At 53.0% G+C, this 20534-nt stretch overlaps 1 protein-coding gene across 1 annotated transcript in view; it reads right to left on the bottom strand.

Annotated features, from left to right (window-relative positions):
• Positions 1 to 10402, bottom strand: part of LOC137465947 (serine/threonine-protein kinase pim-1-like) — a 175895-nt gene extending 165493 nt beyond the window's left edge. The window contains exons 1-2 of the mRNA XM_068177911.1: positions 9990 to 10402; positions 9161 to 9340 (exon numbers count right to left, since the gene is read on the bottom strand). Of these exons, the coding sequence (XP_068034012.1) occupies positions 9161 to 9340; positions 9990 to 10245 (436 nt within the window). The 5' untranslated portion in view covers positions 10246 to 10402. The remainder of the gene's footprint in view (positions 1 to 9160; positions 9341 to 9989) is intronic.
• Positions 10403 to 20534: the final 10132 nt, after the last annotated feature.

The raw sequence follows: 20534 nt of genomic DNA, 5'->3' as shown, positions 1-20534 counted from the left end.
TTATTCCAGCCAGGCATTTCCCTGACTCCAGGACTTTATGTTAAGGCATGATGAACATCTTACTCCCACTGGAGAATTTTTACTCTCATGAAGTCAATAGGTCAGAACTTTTGAAATTTACAGCTCGTGAAAGGGATTCCTCCTTTGAGTTTGTTAGATTCTAGTGCATCAGTAGACAAATATAAATACTTAAAACAATTGTACTTTATGTACTCCATACTTGTGCTTCATACAGGCATAGGCATTAATTTAAAGGCCTGTCAGAATACAGCTTCATTAGCAACAGAGTGAATCATGAGGGGTAGGAAATATCCAAAAGGATTGCATCTCACAGAACTACAACAGTAAGCCCTATCAAACAGTTCCTTTTGTTTTACAACCACAATAAACTTTTCAATTCAGTATTATAAACTGTAATTTTCCTGGAGGATCAAATTAGTTGTATTTACTTACTTAGAATTCAGAATAATTTCATTCTTTTTACTACATCTATCAAAAGTCAAATTTTGAGTTAGCAGTGGATCACAATAATGTAAAGGCATTTCTGTTACTGCCTAATGAGTTTCAGAATTGTTTCAAAAAATACACACATTCAAAAGTTCCATGACTTCATCAAAAACTCACATTGAAGCAATGATGAAAAGCATTCAATTTTCCAAAAAAAAGTCTCCACTAGGTTTTAAAACAGAAAAGTTATACTGCCTTTTTCAATTACAGCTACTTTTAAGATTTTTCCAGAGGTAGCTACAGTTTGGCTTTGACCCTACTATTGCAAAGTGTCAGAAATACCAAATTATAGCAGGGAAAATGTTGTGTGTGCACACATGTATGTGTTTGTCTACAGTCTGCATGAGCAACTGAAAAACATCCAACATACACACACAGCAAATCGCGTAATTAAAACTTACTGTTATGCAGAAGAAAATGATCATTTAAGTAGAAAATAATGGAAGGACAGCAGAGATTTCTCAGTACTAAACCATAATGCTTCATTTAATGAGTAATCCCTGGAGCATATGGATGTTTACCTCGCTCTGGGCAAGCTCAAGTGCATAGACAGACAATTACAATGCTTCAGCTGATGTATGATACCTTGTTAGGCTGCTGTAATGCAGTGACATTCTTTCATGGCCTTACAGAGTGCATTTCTGTATTTGCTTCCATGCCAATACAACCTTTGTCTTTGCAAGATTAAATGGCTGCATGTTCAAAGTTAGAATGCCTGAATCTGAATACACAAAGCCCTGGAAACTTAAAAGCTGGAAACCCTGTCTGCAATCTCTCTGACTTTGGCAGGTACATTGTCTGCATCCACTCTGCCTTCAGAAAAATAAAATATTAGAAATTTTTTAAAAAGGACAAGATTTTGCAATAGGAAAATCACAATACAATTTGGTTGAATTGCATCTTACATGAATAATTGCTGGACAGAAGACTTATTTACATGATCCATTGAATACAATTTTTAAAATTAATATGTAGATACAGGCTGGAGATTAAGAGTAAATGCTGGCCAATGGCTTCAGAAAGACTCCAGGTTTTGCCTTGGGAGAATGGCAAAAGGAGAAAATATATTGCTAAAGCCTCTCTTCCCACCTCTTTTATACTGCTGCCTCTTGTCAGAATGTAGGGTGCAAAGTTCTGAGACTGGTATTTGGCAAAAGCACAGCTTAAATTAGTTAAAAAAAAAAAAAAGAGGGAAAAGAAAATCTAATGAAACTGCTTTGGTCAATCACACAGAGCTATTGAACACCTCCTTAATGTTGTTAGTCTTCACTTCTCCATGAAATTTGTGAAAGCTGAAGGCAGTACTTCAAACTATCAATCTTCTATGCTTTTAGACTCTATATACAAATCTTATTTTTCTAGTCCATATTACCGGACAAGGAAAGTTAAAATACAGAGATTATAAACTCTACTGCTTGGTCATATGGGGAACTCTAGAACCTCAGAAATGCCCACACTTCTGTATTTCTTTCTATGTTTTTGATCCAAAATTCTGGCTATCAATGTGAAAGGAATTTTAAAGTTCTTCTATTAATAACAATCTAAAGATAGAAAAGATTCACGGTTCTCAAAAAAGTAGCCCATGCACACTCAGATACACACACAGTATAGATGGCTGTGCTTTGTTCCACAAGAAACTCTTGTGATTCACAGCACCTGAGTATGAGTTTCCAGGTTTCCATGAACTTACTTCTTAAATGTTAAAAACATAATGCATTTAAGAAATTTCTTCCTTTTTTTTCTTTTTCTTTTTTTTTTTTTTTTAATGAAGCCAAATGTAGCAATCAATGGTCATCTATGTTCTGGTTGGCATATTTCACACAAGAGACCCTTGATAATAAACCATGGCTGAAATATCAAAATTCCTTCAAATACTTACCTCTGTTAATGGTAACTACAGCTGCACTCAAAATCTGCTGCCCTTGATATCACTTACATTTCCACAGGAATATAAATCTCCATGTTTCAAAAAAGGTATTCGTCTCAGGGCTCTGGAGAAACACACAGCTTTTTTGTTTGATGCTGCCTGATAGTATTATTGGGTTAACATGATGAAATAGACTCTTTTTTTTCCATGAAGCTTATCTAGTCTCACATTATTAATCTGAAAACAGGCCAAAAGAAAAAACAGGAAGAGAGATACAACAAATTCAGAGCTCAAATATGGTCATTTGGGCCACTGCAGATCTTCAATAGAAGCAATTTAGTCCAAGACATGGGAATACAGAAAAAGAAACACAATGAAGAGAGACCACTGAAGGCTGTTTCCTATCTGTTAGAAATCAAAGAGCATCAGAGCAAAAATGAAATTGTCTTGTAGCTGAGGTAATAATGTACCTAATGATCTTGAAATGAAATGTTTAAAAAGCTGCATTTCTACCTTTCATTTTAAAAGATGTGCATTTTAATCCCATAAGTAATCCAACAATGATAATTGCAAAACTGTAACATATAATTAAATTCAAACCCAAGATCTATTCCACCCTTGAATCGAAATTATTCCTTTCATCATAGTAAAGGCCTGTTGTTTTTAAAACCTAGTGTCTATATTTATTTCATTTAATTCATAAGCCCCTAGTTATTACTGTAATTTTACTCATACGCCGGTTATCTAATGTGTAATGCTATAGCTGTTTGAAGTGTATTTTCCAAAACCAGAACAGAACTAAGACCCAGAGACACATCACTACCTCTTGCAGAAATGTCACTCATGCTATGAATAAAGCATAAGCTTAGAAAAACATCATTACCCACCAAACAAATAGCATTTACTCAACCAAACCCATGTGTCTGGAGCTGCGCTCCCGAGCTAATTGGAGGCAGATTCTTGTGCCGTGCCACAGGACGCAACAGCTGAGAAACCTCTCGAGCTGGTCATGGAGAGCTCAGCACGCTGTGCAAGGGGAATTGCCAAACTCTGGGACAGGAGGCAGGGCCAGAAATCCCAGAAAGCAGGGTGTGGATATTCTCAGTTCAGTCAGAGAGAAAAAGAGAAGGTTTTCTAACCAGGCGAGAGCCTGGGAGACAGTTGGGAAAGAATGTAAATAATTCTCTAATCTATCTTGTTGTTCACATTGTTTATAGATGGGTTCTGCCACCGTGCGTCATTCACTGCACACCAGTGGTGTGAGATGTTTTTACTCTAAGACCAATGAAATCAGTCCACACGATGTTCTCTATAAATGGAGCGGTGCATTTGAAATAGATCGGAGTTCATTCTCTTTGCCTTTGATTTGGAGTCATTTTCGTTCCCGTCCTGCTCTACAGTGACAAGTGAGCAGATGCAAAGATAACCTTTGGTTGGAAGGTTCATCCAGAGGCCACCTTTGGCTCAGGGCCTCACTCAGGGCTGTTGTCCAGGCCTTGGCACTTCAGGGACGTGGTTTAGTGCTGGGCTCGACACTGCTGGGTGACCGGCTGGACTGGATGAGCTCAGAGGTCTTTTCCAACAGAAAGGATTCTGTGATTCCATGATTCCATCTGCTGCATTCAGCCAGGTCCATGTTAGCAGCATTCATTTGCTCACAAAGTCTCCTCAGGCCCAGCTCTTAAGGCCTGAGGCTTCAGCTCCTTCAGCTCCTGGCGCTCAGCTGCTCGTGCTGAACGAGACACTCGGAGAGAAGAGCACAGTCCATCCAATTCCTTCTGGGACACGGAGAGGGGAGGCTGTGCAAACAGGAGCAGTGTTTGGTGTGGCCTCCTCTCTGCCCTGCACGCCTTTCAGCGCTTTGAAGCAGCCAAGAGCTTTCTCCAAGAGTGCAATGGAGCAGCTGTTCCTGCTGCCGGGTCTGGCTCTCTCCAGTCTCTGACCTTGCCTGCTTTTGTCCCTCTTGCTGTGCCCTCTGCTCCCCGAGGGCTCGGTGGCTGCTGCCCAGGACTGTAGGACTGGCACAGATCCCGTGGTGGAGACCCTCCTTTCTGTGCCCTTGGAGCTGCCTGGGCACAGCAGCCTTTTCCATCTGGAAGCTCCCCATGGACAGGGAGTCCCCAGCCCCGCTCCTTGCACAAGCTCCAGGAGCCCAGCGCTGCCATCTCAAGTCCCTGCTGGCCCTGGGGGCTCCCAGGTGGGCACAAGTGGGGCAGCACAGCCAGCAGGGAGCCTGTGAGTCTCTTCCAGCCCTGTCTGCTCTGAGTTTGGGCCTTGGAGCCTCAGGTGGCCAAAGGCAGCTGCTGCTGGTCCCTGTGTGTGCCCGTGTTCAGCGGTGCTGCTCCATCCTTCTGTGCCCTGCCACGGGGAAAAGCCTCAGCCCTGCAGGGCCAGGAGCTGCCGGGCTCTGCCTGAGCAGCTCAGCCAGAGGGAAGGGAGCTGCTCCCCACGGGAACCAGGAGCAAAGGGCTGGAGCACCTGGCTCTGGGGCAGAGCCCAACTTCTGTGAGGGAGTAACAGAGTTATTCACGTGCACTGGTGTGTCAGCACTGCAGGTGCTGTGCCTGCAAACACATTCGGGATGTGCAAAAGAATTCTGCAACTCTTGGCTGGATCAGGATGTCAGCAGTGCTGAACTCCAGCTTAGTCCAAAGCAAACACTTGACACCTCTTCTCATATCTGCTAGATTTTTTACCGCAGGGTATCCAGAGAAAATTAAACAGAGGAGTAAATATTTTCATTGTTTATCAGAAATGTATCTTATTTTGCTGTAAATCTTATTTTTGCTGAAAAATCTGATTTTTGCTGAAAAATCTTACCTATTTTACATGATGTGTTATCTACTTAAAAAGAAATAGAAAAAAATTTTAAAAATGAGAAAAATATGAAAGAGAAAACAAAAAGAAACAAATGTGTAATGAAATCTTCTGTAACTTTGGATTTAAGAGGTAACTGATCTTTTTAAAAGGAGAACTCATTTACTTTGTGCCTGTTCTGATGGCCTGGATCCATCTTACTGACTGACCCCAGCATTCTTTTTTTAAAGACATTGGGTTTTGTTTCCAATATTAAGATTTATTTTTTTAAATTGGTGTTGAAGCAATAGGAGGATGAGAGATGGATTGTGCACGACTGTGTCTTGAGAACAAAAACATTGCAGTTTGAAACTTGGACCTAAAGTAATTAAAATGAAACTTAGAAATCCCAGTGCATTGTGTGACAGCAGCTTTTCCTATAGGATGTGCAGCATCACAAAGACTTCATCAGTGGGGTTGGGAGTGCTTGGAGCTTTGTCCTGTGCCACTCTGGGATGCCATGAACCAGGACTTCACCTGCCACCAGCCCAGGTCACTCTCTGCCACCGCAGCTCCTTGGACCTTGTGTCCCCAAAGCACACACAAAGTGTTTCTGCTGCTCCCCCTTTGAACAAACCCACAGAGAGCTGGGATTTTTCCAAGTCTCGTCTCTCCATTGGGCCATATTCCCAAAGAACCAGCAGCACATCCTGATGAATACGGCAAGTTACGTGGATGGTTGTCAGCTCCACTTCCTGCCTAGAAATCCTGAAACTGCTTCTAAATGCTGCTGCTTCAGCTCCTGGACACCTTCTCACACAGAGCTGGGAAAAAAAATCCCCCGGCCACCAGCTAAAAGGTGAGTTATGCCAAAGTTGGAGTACTGTGGGAAATCTCTGTCCCTCCCTGTCCTTTTAATGTATCTGTACATGGGGGTGTGCCTGGATGTGTCTTGTGCACAAAGGAAGGAGCGTGCAAGCAACGGGACTGACACTTTCAGTGTCCATGCTATTCCATACCCATGGGTACAGAGACATTATGGAAACCCTGGCACAGACAGGGCCTTCTGTCCATGGGTAGAGACATCCTAGAGCCCCTGGCACACACAGAGCCTTCTGTCCCTGGATACAGAGACATCCAAGAGCCCCTGGCACACACAGAGCCTTCTGTCCATGGGTACAGAGACATCCAAGAGCCCCTGGCACACACAGGCCTGGCAGCACAGGCTGCTTTCCCCACAGGCTGCAGGAGATGAGAACACAACATTTGCCAACACTGACTGAAAGCCACAGCTCCGGGTGCTCCCCGTGAACCCCAGCTCTGGGACCACTGTCTGCCCCAAGCTTCAGGGGCTGCAGTGGGAGCCCGGCTGGGCTCTGCCATGGGGCCATCCTGCAGGGACAGCTGCAAACAGGGAGCATTCCCTTGCCACAAAGAGCCAAGCCATGGCTGCAGGGCAGCTGCTCCAGCCCGGAGTGCACTGCTGAGTGCTGTGCTCTGGGGCTGGGGCTCCCCGCACAGGGGACTGGACTGGTGTGCCACAGGAGACAGAGAAGCTGCAGCTTCAGCATAACTGAGGTGGGTGCGTGGGCTGGGAAGAGTGGGGAGGCTCAAGGGGATTCACAGAGCTCATCCTGCTGCAAGGACGAGGAAAAGGGAGTGGGAACTCAGCAGTGAGGACAGCTGAGGGCTGGAAAGCAGCTCTGAATGACACTAAAATCCCACTGGACCTCTGAGACATTGCTGCTCCTCAACCAGTGACAGGATGAGTCCCTAAGCCTGGGGCTCGGCCTTCCTCATGGTGAGGGGCACCAAGGAAGGCAACAGTGTGATGGAGACTGCCATGGGCTGGGAACTCACTGGGGGACAAGAGGGAGCAGTTGGGAAGTAAAAGGCAGGTGGGGGAGAAAACAGTTCAGAGAAGGGCTGAGCTACAGCTTGAGCAAGCTGCAAAATGTCATTTGGGGTCATCCCAGATTGATTTCATTTCAGAAGCTATTGAACAAGTTTAATTTTTGGGTGGTGGCATGTTTGCCCTTGGAGGTGTACACTCTGCAAACTTGAGCTGTGTTGCTGAAATGCTCAAGCAGGTCTGTGCTGCAGGTCACCCCATTTCTTCTTTGGCTGATTGCGGCCCGGTGCTGAGCTCCAGCAGAGCCCTGGCACAGCCCAGAGCAGCCTCAGCACCTGCAGAGCCCGGCTGCAAGGAGAGAAACCAGAAAGCGCTTGTCAGCTGAAGGCTCCTGGCCCCTTGTCCCAGCTGTCTGCGGTGCCCAGGCCATGCTGGCCGTGCCCAGAGCTGTGCCCAGAGCTGCCCATCCCTGCTGCCTTTGGGAGCAGAGCAGGAGGGCAGGACATGTGCCCAGCCTGCAGCCGGCCACGGCACATCCAGCCCTCAGCAGCTGCCCAGAGCAGGATGCTCCTGTGCTCGCTGCCATCTCCCCAAAGCTCTGATCCCACCATGCCAAGCAGACCGGACCCACCTCACGCCATCCCCCGCTGGAAGAAAAGCTGGTCCCAAACGATGTCCTCAGCCTTCTCCAAGGGCACGGCCCACCCACGCCACAGCTGCTCCCAAGCACTTCCCCATCCAGACTGGACCCCACCTGGAACGCTTCCTCTAGAAAAACACACAACAAATTATTGAAAATAGATTACAGACAAAAAGGGGAACAAGAAAAAAGGTCAAAAATCTTATCTCTGTCAGGGGCTTAAGGAAGGCCCAACCCCTGCATGCCAGGGAAAAAACCCACCCACAGGTGAGGGAAGCCCAGGCTGTCTCCCTTCCCCCTGCACTGCCCTCCAAAATAACGGTGATCCCAAAGTAAAGAGGGGCAGTGGAGCAGCCCAAGCCCTTCCTTGCCTGCAAAGCAAAGCAGGCCCTGCACAGGTTCTGGAGTCCCACCTCTGCTCCCACCATGGGGGTTTCTTTGTGTCGGGCTGGCTGCCCCAGCCCCAGCCCCAGCCCGGGGCACGGTGGGTGCTGGGGCTGTTGGCAGGGCCAGGAGCCCACTCCCATTTCATCAGCACCCCAGCCCATCCCCCCAGCCCTGCCAAAAGCAGCCTGGCAGCCGACTGAACGATCAGCTGCATCCTCCCCAGCAAAGGGGGAACCTTTGGTTCCAGGCCAGGCTGTGCAATGCCCAAATCTGGGAGCATCCCCCTGTGTGTGGACTCACCTGCAAATTCCCTGTGGAGCCTGGCTTTGGAGAAGGTGCCAGAATCAAAGTCCATCATCCAAAGCTGCCGGTGACCAGGTGGAGGAAGAGGTTGTCATTTTTGATGTCGTCCTCACTGTCCCCAGCAGCAACAGCCCCACCTGGTACAGCTTCTCCAGGGGCTTCTTCTCCTTCCCTGGGGTGAGCCCAGGCTGTCAGGGTTCTGCCCAGGGCCCCAGCTGTCAGGGAACCAGGACAAGCAAAACCAGCTCGGATGGTGGCCAGCAGTGCTGGGCAGAGCAGCTCAGCTCCAGCACAAGGGCTGCGTGTTCCCATCTGATGACCCCTGGGCAGTGACACAGGCTGGACAAAATGTCCGGGTTCCTTTGCTTCTGATTGCCAAGGCATGTGTGGAGCTGTAACTTACCAGGGCCTTGCATCAAAGTGTGCCTGTGGCTCTCTCCCTTCTTCTAGGGCAGATCAATATCCTGCAGCCAGGGATCACGGAACAGCTCTTCTAATGAGGGCCTGTCCGAGTGCAGCATGGATAAACACCTCCTGATCAGATCTTGGCACTCTGGACAGAGAAACCAGAAACCACCGGTCAGTTGGAGAAGGCTCCTGTTGGCTTTGCCCCACTATTCCCGTGCCCAGGCCATGCTGGATGTGCTCAGAGCTGGGCCTAAACTTCCCCATCAATTCCCTGTTTTGGAGGAGAGCAGGAGAGCAGGACATGTGCCACCTCCTCAGCAGCTGCCAGAGAGGGATGCTCACGAGCTGCTGCTGTCTCCCAGCACTGGTATTGCCCCCGTGGCCAGAGATGAGGATCCACCTTGAGAGAGCCGTCTTGGCAGCGAGAGCTCATGGTCACAGCTGATGTTCCAGCCCCTCCTGAAAGGGTGCTCCCCGCAGACCATCTGGTGCAGCAGGATGCCCAGGGACCAGATGGTAGCTGGCTTGCCGTAGTACCAGCCAAACTGGGTCCATTCCGGGGGGCTGTATGACCGTGTTCCTATGGAATACAGATGGGGTTCATCAGGGGGACGCTGCTGCTCCCTGAGCCTGGCTCCAGCATCCCCGGGTGTGTGGGGGCCGCCCCAGTGGCACACGGGGTGACCGCTGCCCTCTCGCCAGCACCTGGGACTTGTGTACAGGTGTACAGACTCGGGGATGGAAAAGAAGCCACTGGGGTTGGAAGAGAGCAGTGGAAGCCCTGGCAAGGCCCGACCATGAGGAGGAAAATCCCACTCAGTGCTTGGGAAAACCATGCCCTCATCCTCCCTGCCTGCACTGCCCCAAAAACCATTATGAAGCCAAAAGAAACCAGGTGAGTGGAGCAGTCCAAGCCCTTTCTCACCTGCACCCCAAACCGGCTGGGACACAGGTTCTGGCCACCCCTTTCTGCTACCCCACCCATGGGTGTTTTTGTTGGGCTGGCTGCCCAGCCCTAGCCTCAGTCCTGCCCAGAGTGGTGGGCAAAGGCTGCCAGCAGGGCTGGAAGCTGGCTCCTCACCCAGCCCTGCTCAAAAGCAGCTCAGCTGAAATCTCAGTGCCATGAAGGGCAGCAAAAGGGAGAATCCCCGCTGCCACACCCAGCTTGGGCTGTGAGGTGTTGGGCCATGAGATGACGGGATTGAGAGCACACCCCTGTGTGGGCTCACCTGCAAAGCGAGTGTAGGCTGTGTCCTGCAGGTAGGTGCCACAGCCAAAGTCAATCAATTTGGCCTGCCCGGTGGCCAGGTCAACCAGGATGTTCTTGGGCTTGATGTCCCTGTGCAGGACCCCGCAGCTGGTGCAGTGCCGCACGGCCTCCAGCACCTGGCGGAACAGATCCCGCGCCAACTCCTCGGACAGGACCACCCGTTCCCGAATGAAATGGTGCAGGTCCTGAGAGTGCTCTGGGCGTTCCAGCACCATCACGATGTCGTTGGGGAGCTCAAGCCATTCCAGCAGCTGGACGACACCAGGAAAGCCAGTGGAGACCTTGTCCAGCAGCACGACCTCCAGGGGTGCGCTGGTGCCGTCGGGCTGCGGGAGGAGCGCGATGCCATCAGTGGGGCTGATGCCGTGCCGGGGGTCAGGAACCCCTCACCCAGCCCGGGATGCTCTGCGCCCTGCGCTGGCCCCACGCCCGCTCTCCCTCGAGGTGTCCTGGTGGCTTCCACCCTGCCGGGCCTCGGCTCATCCCTGCCCAGCTTCTGCCGCTGGCCACGCTCACTCACCAGCTCGCCCCAGTGCTGTACGCGGTTCCTTGGCACCCTTTTGATGGCCACCTGCGAGCAAGGGAGAGCAGCGAGTTGAGCTCGCCCGCCTGCCCTGCGCAGCCCCATCCCCCTCCTCCTCCTCCACCTCCTCCTCCTCCTCCTCCTCCGCCCCCTCCTCCTGCGCCCGCCGCCTGCCCCGCCGCTCACCGGGGCGCCGTCCGAGAGCCGCGTGGCTGCGAAGACGCTGCCGAAGCCGCCGCTGCCCAGCAGCGAACCCAGCCGGTACCGCTCCTGCAGGGCCTCCTCCTGCGCCTTCCCTGCGGGCGGGACGGGGCTGTCAGCGCTCGGCCCGGGGCCAGGAGCGGCCCCCGAGCGCTCCCCGAGCGCCCCGGGCCGGCCCTCCCCAGGCGTTCTGTCCCTGGAACGGGACAGCGGCGGCTCGGGGCCGACGGCCGCGCTGCCGAGCGGCGGAGCTCGGGCCGGGGAAGCCGCAGCGGGGGCGGCGGGAGCGGCCGCGCCGCGTGTGTCCTCCGCGGGGCCCGGGAGGAGCCGGGGCCGGGGCCGGGACTGGAGCCCACGTCGGGGCCGGGGCCGGGCTCGGGCCAGGCGGAGCCAGAGGGCGGCGATGCCGCCCGAGCTCCAGGCACTGATGCCCGCCCAGCAGCGCCACCGCCAGCACGACCAGAGCCGGGCGGAGGCGAGACCCCGGCGGGACGGCCGGGGACGGGGACGGGGCCGGGGCCGGGAACCGGGACGGGGACGGGGCCGGGGCCGGGGACGGGGACGGGACCGGGAACCGGGGCGGGGACGGGGACGGGGCCGGGGACGGGGCCGGGGCCGGGACGGGGACGGGGCCGGGGCCGGGGCCGGGAACCGGGACGGGGACGGGGCCGGGGCCGGGGCCGGGAACCGGGACGGGGCCGGGAACCGGGGCGGGGACGGGGACGGGGCCGGGAACCGGGGCGGGGACGGGGCCGCCCCGCCTGGGGCCGGGGGCGGGCTGGGGACATGGCCCGGCAAGGGGAGAGGGGGACTGGGAGAGGAGGGGACACCGGGAAAGGGAGAGCGGGAGAGGGTGCGGGACAGCGGGCGAGGGAGTCCTCAAAGTGACTGGTTTTGCTGCTTTCGCTGCTGCTTTCGCTGCTGCTGCTGCAACTGCCGCCGCCGCTGCTGCCGCTGCAACTGAAGCTCCGGGGCCGTTTGTCCCCGTGTCCGTTTTTCCGTTGCCTTCTCGCCCCCGCGCCCAGCCCCCCGCTCCCCGGGGGCAGCCCCTGAGCCTGTCCATACACGGGAACTTTGCCCTGGTCAGCCCAGACCCAGAGTCTGGACTCCTACACAGGGGAACAGGAATCCCCTCGGTCGCTGCCATGCATTGTCCCCGCTGAGGATCAAACCCTATCGGGGCACATTCCCTGAATGCAGAATTTGTACCTGACCCAGGCACTGCATTTACATCTCCAGCAATGGTTAAAAAAAAAAAAAAAAAAAAAAAACCACAAAAAAACCCAAAAAAACAAACGGGGAAGGCAAACTGTGTGTAGCTCATGGTATTTTAGAGTGTCTAAAATTCGCCAAGTCATGGATCTTAGAGATGAGATCTATTTGGATTAAGGGGATGGAGCAGTAGTGCAAGATGGAAAAGAGGAGCATAAAAATAAACAGAGAAAAACATCTTCAGTTGTTTCTTGCCATTTTCATTTCATTTCTTAAAAGCTGTTTCAGTTTTCCCAGAATCTTCTCCACACTCCTGTTTGCTCTTTCCAGGAACCTTTCCTGGAGAACGAGGTGTAGCTTCTGTCACAAGATGTGGCACCAACTGCAGCTTCTCTAGGCTTTCCACACCTTGTGTGCAGCTCAACTCTTGCAGCACAGCAGGACAAATGTTTGAAGAACTTGACAGCTTGTTCTTTCTTTTCCTTGTGGGCTGGGCAGTTGTGCCATTGGTAAGGTTTTCATTGTTACTGTTCTGCCCTAAGAAACCATGACGGGCTACCAGGAATTGTCAGGAAATGCAAGCCTGACTGAATGCAGAGAAAGAATCTGCAGAGCCTGCATCCAGAAATGGAGAGCTGTGTGATAATCATTGCAACATCGCCATGGGCATCTTGAAAGTGATCTAGAAGATGAAAATGCTCTGACAGAGGGCGTTTGTTTCTGAGTTCAGTGTAGAGGATTCCACATCTAGTGCATTGGTTCATAAATCAAGAGTTCAATCAGTTCATGGAAAGCACCAGAACAAGCTGGACCTCTCAGCCTTAAACACTTAGTTGTTCAGGGACCCAAAAATGTTCCATAGAAAGAGCATTAGAAGGAGAGGAAAGAGACAGAGAGACAGAGAGACAGAAGCTCCACAGAAAGATACACATGTGGCTCCCAGCTCCTGGGGTTCCAGTGTGGGTGAGACACAAGCCCCAGGAGAAGGCAGACTCCATAGCAGGGGCTGACCTTGTGCTCCTTGGTTTTAAGCCCCTGGGCCTTCGTGGGCCTCCCCCCAGCTGGGATTTGTGATTGCTCGGGCGTTCAGAGCCGGGTTAGCGCTGTCCCAGCTGTGGGACTGATTGACAGCTCAACCCAAGGTGTCTCGGGACACTGATCTCATCCAGCCTCTGACAGTGACCATGGTGACACTGGGGAACCTCATGGAACCGTGGGTCAGTGTGACAATGCAGGTCCAAGGACACCATGGTGATATCCAGGTTTGCTCAGCACCAGAGACACCTTTGCCTTGTTTGTCCCCAGCTGTCATCACTGCCTCCAGTGTTCTGCTCTAACTGGAACCCGGGGACACTTTCACATGAGTTGTGTCCCTCAGTGGGACCCATTAAAAGTTAAAGAAAGTCTGGACTTTGAATCTGACTTTGAGTTCTTGAGAAGTTCTTTGAGCACACTCTGAGGTCTGGGTCTGATGCAAAGAGCACCAAAGCCCCAGAGGGTCATTAACGTCCTGGTGCTGTGTCTGTGCTGCTGAGCTGGGCCAGGCTCCTGGCCCAGAGGCAGCTCCTGGCAAGGGCAGCGCTGCAGAGAGACAGCTGTGGCCAGGAGCAGCTCCTGTGCACAGCCCAGCAGGGCTGGGGCACTGCCAGGGCATCGCAGGGACACGAGCAGGGCGCAGACAGAGCTCACAGGGGCTCAGCACTGGCAGGGGCTGTGGGGTGTCCCAGAGGGGGCTGTGTCACAGCAGCGCCTCTGTGGCTGTGTCACGGAGGCACAGAGCAGCTGTGATGTCAGAGGGGGGCTGTGTGACAGCACAGCGTGGGTTGTGTGAGGTCACAGACTGGGCTATGACATCACAGAGCGTGTTGTGTGAGGTCATCAAGCAGCTATGGCAGGATAGAGGGGACAGTGTGACATCAGAGAGCAGGCTGTGACATCATGGCATGGCTGTATGACATCATAGAGCGGGCAGTGAGGTCAAAGTGTGTGCTGTGACATTACAGAGTGGCAGTATGACATCACAGGGAGGGTTTTGTGACATCACTGAGGGGCTTGTGACATCACACAGCAGGGTGTGACATCATAGTGTGAGGCCATAGGGCAGACTCTGCCGTCATGTAGAGAGTGGCTCTGTGACATCAGAGTGTGGGTTGTGACATCACCGAGTTGGCTGTGTGACATCATAGAGCAGGCTATGACATCATGGAACAGACTGTGATGTCACAGGATGACTTTGTGACGTCATAGTACAGGGTGAATTTCTGACATCACAGAATCTTCTGTAACAGCACAGCTTTGTGACATCACAGAGTGACATCGCAGAGTTGGGCCTATGACATCACAAGGGAGCTATGTGGCATCCAAGAGTGGGTTGTGACACCACAGGGGCTGTGTGACATCACAGGGGCTGTGTGAGGTCACTGGGGAGGTGACTCTGCCCCAGCCCCCCCTCCCAGTTCCCCCAGAGAAGTCCAACGCTGCTCGTGCACAGCAGGGTCCCCTGTCCCCCCGGGTCCCCCCGCCTCCGGCGCCGCAGCCTCCCCCAGAGGATGTTCCACGAGATCGACCCCTGAGCCTGACACAGGGCCATGGGGGGCGGGACAGGGGACAGGGACCCCCCGGCAGCGTCCCCGTGTCCCCCAGGGCCAGAGCCTGGCCCAGGGCTCCTTCACCCTGTTGCCAACGAGGGCTTGAGAGCGCTGAAAAAATCCCCAGCAAGGGAGCAGCAAAAACCAGATTTAATATTGAGCAACAGCACCACAAAGTTCCTTGGCAAGAGTCACTCTGCTCTTGACTGGACACTTCAGGCACAAAACAGGAAACAAAGCAACAACAAAACCAAACAGAATCCAGGCAATTAAATCAGAAATAAACCGAGAACTGGGGCTTTCATTCCTATGGAAAAGAACTGTCCTTCTTCCTGCAGATGCCCGTGGCCACAACTGGGATTTCACCTCCAACACTGCCAGTTGTGACAGACTGGAGGAGATTGTGGGCTGGAAACATTTTGTGTGTGGGGGAGGAAGGGGCAGGTCCAGCCTTGCCCTGCCCTGGAACCCCAGCCCTGCCCTGCCCTGGAACCCCAATCCCCCCAGGGCCTCTATCCCAGCCCAGCAGTGTCTGCCAGTCCCTGGCACAGCACAGGCAATGCTCCACAGCCACCTCTGGAGCCCCCAGCCCAGCTCCTGAGTGACCAAATGACCCCAAGTCCCACCTGGGGGAAGGGCCCAGGAAGAACAAGGGATATTTAAGGCTGAGCACAAGGCGAGCACACATCTTGACCCTACCTCCTCTTGGAATTCCGATCTGAACAGTGCTGGAATCCAGGAGTTGGTAGCTCTGTGTGTGCTTCTCCAAATCTTTTTCATCATTCTCTATTTCTGTCTCTCGTTCTTTTATTTCTGACTTCTTGAAAATGTTGAGCAACTTAAAACTCAGATGGCTTAGAGTTTGTGAAGTTGAATGGACCAATATACAGCTTTGAGAAGTGTTTTGTGTTCATTGAATGTCTTATTAAACCTTTTGCCAAAGTTTCAGCTCCTTGGCTCCAATTCCCACCTGCTTTCCTTGGAGAAGGAGCTGCCCCAGACCTAGAGGGGTGTTCATTTCTTGTCAGTCAGCAAAGCCAAGGGAAGGCACAGCTCCATCAAATGCAAAACTCATTCCTCTGCTGGATATTAAATCCACTTTGCACAGCAGACAGTCTCAGAGCAATGGAAAACACCTTCTGTGCCCAGCACAGGTCCCAAGGTCCCCCCAAACCCTCCCTGCCCCAATTCTGCCCAGATTTGCTCTTTGCACACACGAGTCACACACTGAAGGCACGAGCTCCTTCCATGCCCAGAGGGAGGAAAAGCAGGAAAGTGGATGAAGAGCTCTCCTGTGCAGAGCCAAGGTCCAAGGGCCCCTGCAGGGAACCACAACTCATCAGGTTTGTGTCCTTTGGGCTCAGGGACTGGTGACACTCAGAAGCACAGAAAGGTTTCTTGCCAACAAACACAAGTTGAACATTTGAACAGTTTAATAACCATCACAGCTCTTCCCTCAGCTCTCTGTGATGTCCCAGCAGCATCTGACATGTCCCCCATCCCCAAGGGATTTCCATACAGGAACAGTTTTAGACAGAGACATAAGAAAAGGCAATACTGTGACAGATATTAATATAAGTAAGGTGTTGATTAATGTGATATTTATTTGAACTTCTTAAAGATTGGGCAACTCCCTGAAGCTCAAAGCATGTAACCAGTCAGTTGAGAGGCCCTTGCGTGACCAGAGAGCATCTGGAGGAGGAAATCTGGGAGTAACAGGAAGGACATAGATCCAGCTGGTCTAGTGATGTCCTTAGACATGGCCATTTCAACAGAAGAGGTGGAAATACCTGAAGGAAGAGAGAGATGATGTAGTAAACAATATTGGTGACTCAAGTAAAGGGGAAGATCAGTATTTCTTCTCCTTCTCCCATCAATACACTTCCAGGAAATTCCTGTTCCTGGAGGGAAGACTTTGGTATTTCTTAAAAGTACTCAAGTGACCCAGATAATAAAAATGTCCTTGTATATTATGAAATGTACAAGAATTTAAACCTGTGCCCCTTTCCAGGCAGATATCAGCTGTGTGCCCATGGACAGGCAGTGCCACTTGTGCCCTGAGGTGCCGAACTGGGATTGGATCTCTCAGAGAGGAGCTGAGGGAGAGCAGAGCACCTTGCAAGCTGCAGGTCCCTGCCAGCCCCGCAGGGCTCCTGTGCCATCAACATCTGCTCTGCTCCATCCTGAAACAGGGCCCAGCATGGTGCTGGGATCATCAGAGAGCTGAGGTGTGTGCTGGAATTCAATGCCCTCCCCATGGCGCAGCAGCCTGCATTTCCCTGCTCCAGCCTTGGTCTCCAGCACAGCCATGGAGGCTCTTTGGGCTCCTGAGTGTTCCTGCAGCCACCAAGGGCAGCTGAGCTCTGCCTTTGGCACAGTCAGCCCTGGCCAGCGCAGGCCATGCTCAGCAATTCCTTGTCTGTGCCCGGCCTTGCTGCCAGCCTCGGCAGCGGCTGCGTGGCCCCTTTGTGACCCTGTGCTGGCCCGGCCATGGTGCCACAGCCCCTGTGCAGGCCCAGCCCAGGACAGGAGCATTGCGGCTGGGAACGGCCCCTGTGCCGTGGAGCCCACAGCAGCCTTGGGGCTCTGTGCCCCATGGCCTCCCTGCTGGGCAGCCTCTGCCAGCTCCTGCAGAGCCCGTGGCACCTGTGGGGCTGCACAGACAGCCCTGCCCCGGGCTCTGCCGGCCTCTGGGCCAGCAGAGAGGCCGGCCAGGGCTGGCCATGGCCGGGAACAGGCCCTGAGCCCCGCAGGAGGATGGAGCTGGGCCACAGCCAAACTCAGCCCAGGGCAAAGCTGGGCTCAGCAGCCAGGGCTGCCAAGGGCTGGGGACAGAGGCGGGCGGAGACAAATGTCCTGGGCCCCCTCCCTGCTGTGTCCATGCCCCCAAGGGCACAGAGCAGCCTCCTCTCTCAGACACTTGCCTGTTTTCAATGCCTTGCACAGGCGCTGGCCCTGCCCCACAAGGCCTGGGCTGAGTCCTGCCCTGCACGCTCAGCCAGGCTGGGATGGACACTGATGGTTCCTGTGCCAGGCTCTCTGAGCCCAGCCCAGCTCCCTGCAAGCTCTGCCAGCTGCCCTGAGCTCTGTGCAGCACCAAGGGCCTCTCCCCAGCACAGCCCAGCCGGCTCTGGCCCCACAGCTCTGCTCAGCCCAGGCTGCTCTGGCCACTGGCCCCACGGCCTCAGCCCCTGGCCAGGGCACAGCAGCAGCTGCAGCTCAGCCAGGACTCAGCCCCAGCCATGGGGGAAGGGGCTTGGCCAAGGCCAAAGGAGGCTCCCTGGGTGCCCTGCTCCCCTCGGGCTGAGGTGCTGAGAGCTCTGCAGCCCCTGCTGCCATCCCATCTGCCCAGGCCAGCACAAGAGCCCCGGCCTTGGGGCCCTCCAGAGCTGCTCCTGCTCCAGGCCCAGGGCCCATCCCAAAGCCGGGGCAGCCACAAAGCTGTCTTAGGGTGAAGAGCCTGGCTCTGTGTTCTCCATCCCCTCCTTGCTGGCGCTGCCAGGCTGGGATGAGGAGCCCCTCAGCCTTCCCTGCTCTGGGCTGGACAAACCCAGCTCCCTCAGCCTCTGCTCACAGCCCAAGGGCTCCAGCCCTACCTTGGAGGCCCTTCCCTAACCCTGCTCCAGCTGCCAGACATCTTTCCTGCCCTGGGGAACCCAACCCAGGCCACAGGGACCTGGATAATCCACGTCCTTGATGTCCTGGTCACACAGCCCTGGCCCCTTTTCCCCATGTCAGGCTCTGGGGGGGATCCTGTGGAATGTCCTTTGGTGGGGGCTGTGGCTCCAGGTGGACCGGGGGGATACCAGGGGATAAGGGACCCCGCTGGGCATGAACAGCATTGGACTTGTTGGGAGAAACTGTGAGGGGGAGCTGGGGCGGAGTGACCACCCCAGTGACGTCACAGAGCCCTCCTGGGATGTCACACAGCCCCTCTGTGATGTCACAGCCTGCTCTGGGATATCAGACCTCTGCCCTATGATGTCACAGCAGGCTCTGGGATGTCACAGAGGCAGTCTATGATGCTGTAGCTGCTCGATGACCTCACATAACTCTGTGACCTCATGTTACCAGATGACAAATTATCTACACCAGGTGAGTTAACACCGGAGCTTGTTCTCCAAAACCCCAGGCCTATGGAAACCACACAATGCTCATTGTGTCAGAAGGGGAACTGGAAGTTCACCAGCCTCAGTGTCCTGCCAGCTCAGCCAGGCCCACTGGAACACTGGGGTCCACGACCACCAGGGACCACCAGAGAGACCCCCAGAACAGAAGAGAGCATGCAAAAGGGGAGGGGAAATACGTTAATGATTCCGGGGGAATGATTATCAGATGTGTGTTTAGTCCAGGACAATCAATGAATATGTGTGCAAAATACAGAATATGAACAGAAACTTTCCTGTACTCAGCACGCTCGGCTTTGGGAGGAGCTATCCCCCGTGCATCCGGCTGAATAAAGAATGCTGCTTCTTAATGCTGCATTGGGGTTAAGGAGTTTTCTGTTTTACTGAATTTTTGGAAACACTCCACTGCCAAGGAAAGCTCTGTCTCCTGCTGCTCACAAACAGAGAAGCGCTGGTGGCAGATGTGGGGGTCGGAGGCTGCCTGGGGCACAGTGACCATGAAATAATCAAGATTTCAATGTTTTGTGAAAGAAGGAGGGGTAGCAACAAAACTTCCACATTGAAATTAGGAAGGGCAGACTTTGGCCTATTTAGGATGCAGATTTGGGGAGTACCGAATAAGGTACTGATTTTTTTAAGGGAAACAGCCCTTTAAAACAAAGGCGTCCTGGGAGGATGGACACATTTCAAGGAAGTAATCTTACAGGGGAAGGAGCAGCCTGTGCCAGTGTAGCAAAAGATGAGCTGGTGAGGAAAATGACTGCCCTGACTGCCCATGGAGCTTCTGTGGGAACTCAAAGGAAAAATAGAGGGTGCATTAACTTTGGACAGAATGTCAGGCAACTTTGGAAGTGTTAAAGGATGTTATTAGGTCATGGAGAAAGAAAAGTTGAGAGGTGAAACTCAACTACTGCTTAAGTTGGCCACTTCTGTGAAAAAAAATTGAAAAGGTTTCTGTAAATAAATTAATAGCAAAATCTGGGATAAGGAGAACATCTTTATTGGATGCAGTGGAGAATATAGTAAGTAAAGACAAAGAAAAGACTGAGTAACTTAACACCTTGTTTGTATCAATTTTCAATATTAGGATAGGTTGTCCTCAGGACAAGAAATCTCCTGAGCTGGTAGATAGGCACAGGGAGCAGAACAGCCCCCTGTAGTCCAGGAGGGAGCAGTTGGGGACCTGCTGAGACACTCAGATGCTCACAGGTGTATGGGATCAGATGGGATCCATCCTAGGGGGATGAGGGAGCTGGTGGATGAACTCGCCAAGCTGCTCTCCATCATTTACCATCAGTCCTGGCTCAGCAGGGAGGTCCCAGAGTACTGGAGGAGCCAGTGTGAGCCCATCCCCAAGAAAAACTGGAAGGAGGATCTGGGGAACTCCAGGCCTGTCAGCCTGACCTTGGTGCCTGGCAAGGTTATGGAACAGATCACCCTGAGTGCCATCACAGGGCACCCACAGGATGGCCGAGGGGTCAGAGCCAGCCAGCTTGGATTTAAATGTCTGCATTCATGATCTGGATGAGGGGACTGAGTCCACCATCAGGAAATTTGCAGATGACAAGCTGCCTGTGAGTGTTGATCTGCTGGAGGGGAGGAGGGCTCTGCACAGGGACCTGGACAGGCTGGATCCAGGGCCCAAATCCAGCAAGGTGAGGTTTAACAAGTCCAAGTGCCAGGACACGGCACTCGAGGTGCTGCCCAACGAGTGCCGAGCACAGGGGAAGAATCACTGCCCTGGTCCTGCTGGCCACACCGTTCCTGATCCAGGCCAGGAGCCAATGGCCTTCTTGGCCACCTGGGCACGCTGCTGGCTCATGTCCAGCCTGCTGTCCATCAGTCCCTGCAGG

The sequence above is a fragment of the Anomalospiza imberbis genome, unplaced genomic scaffold (assembly GCF_031753505.1).
Source record: "Anomalospiza imberbis isolate Cuckoo-Finch-1a 21T00152 unplaced genomic scaffold, ASM3175350v1 scaffold_120, whole genome shotgun sequence".
NCBI classification, from domain to species: domain Eukaryota; kingdom Metazoa; phylum Chordata; class Aves; order Passeriformes; family Viduidae; genus Anomalospiza; species Anomalospiza imberbis.
This window is presented reverse-complemented; position numbering and strand designations above follow the sequence as displayed.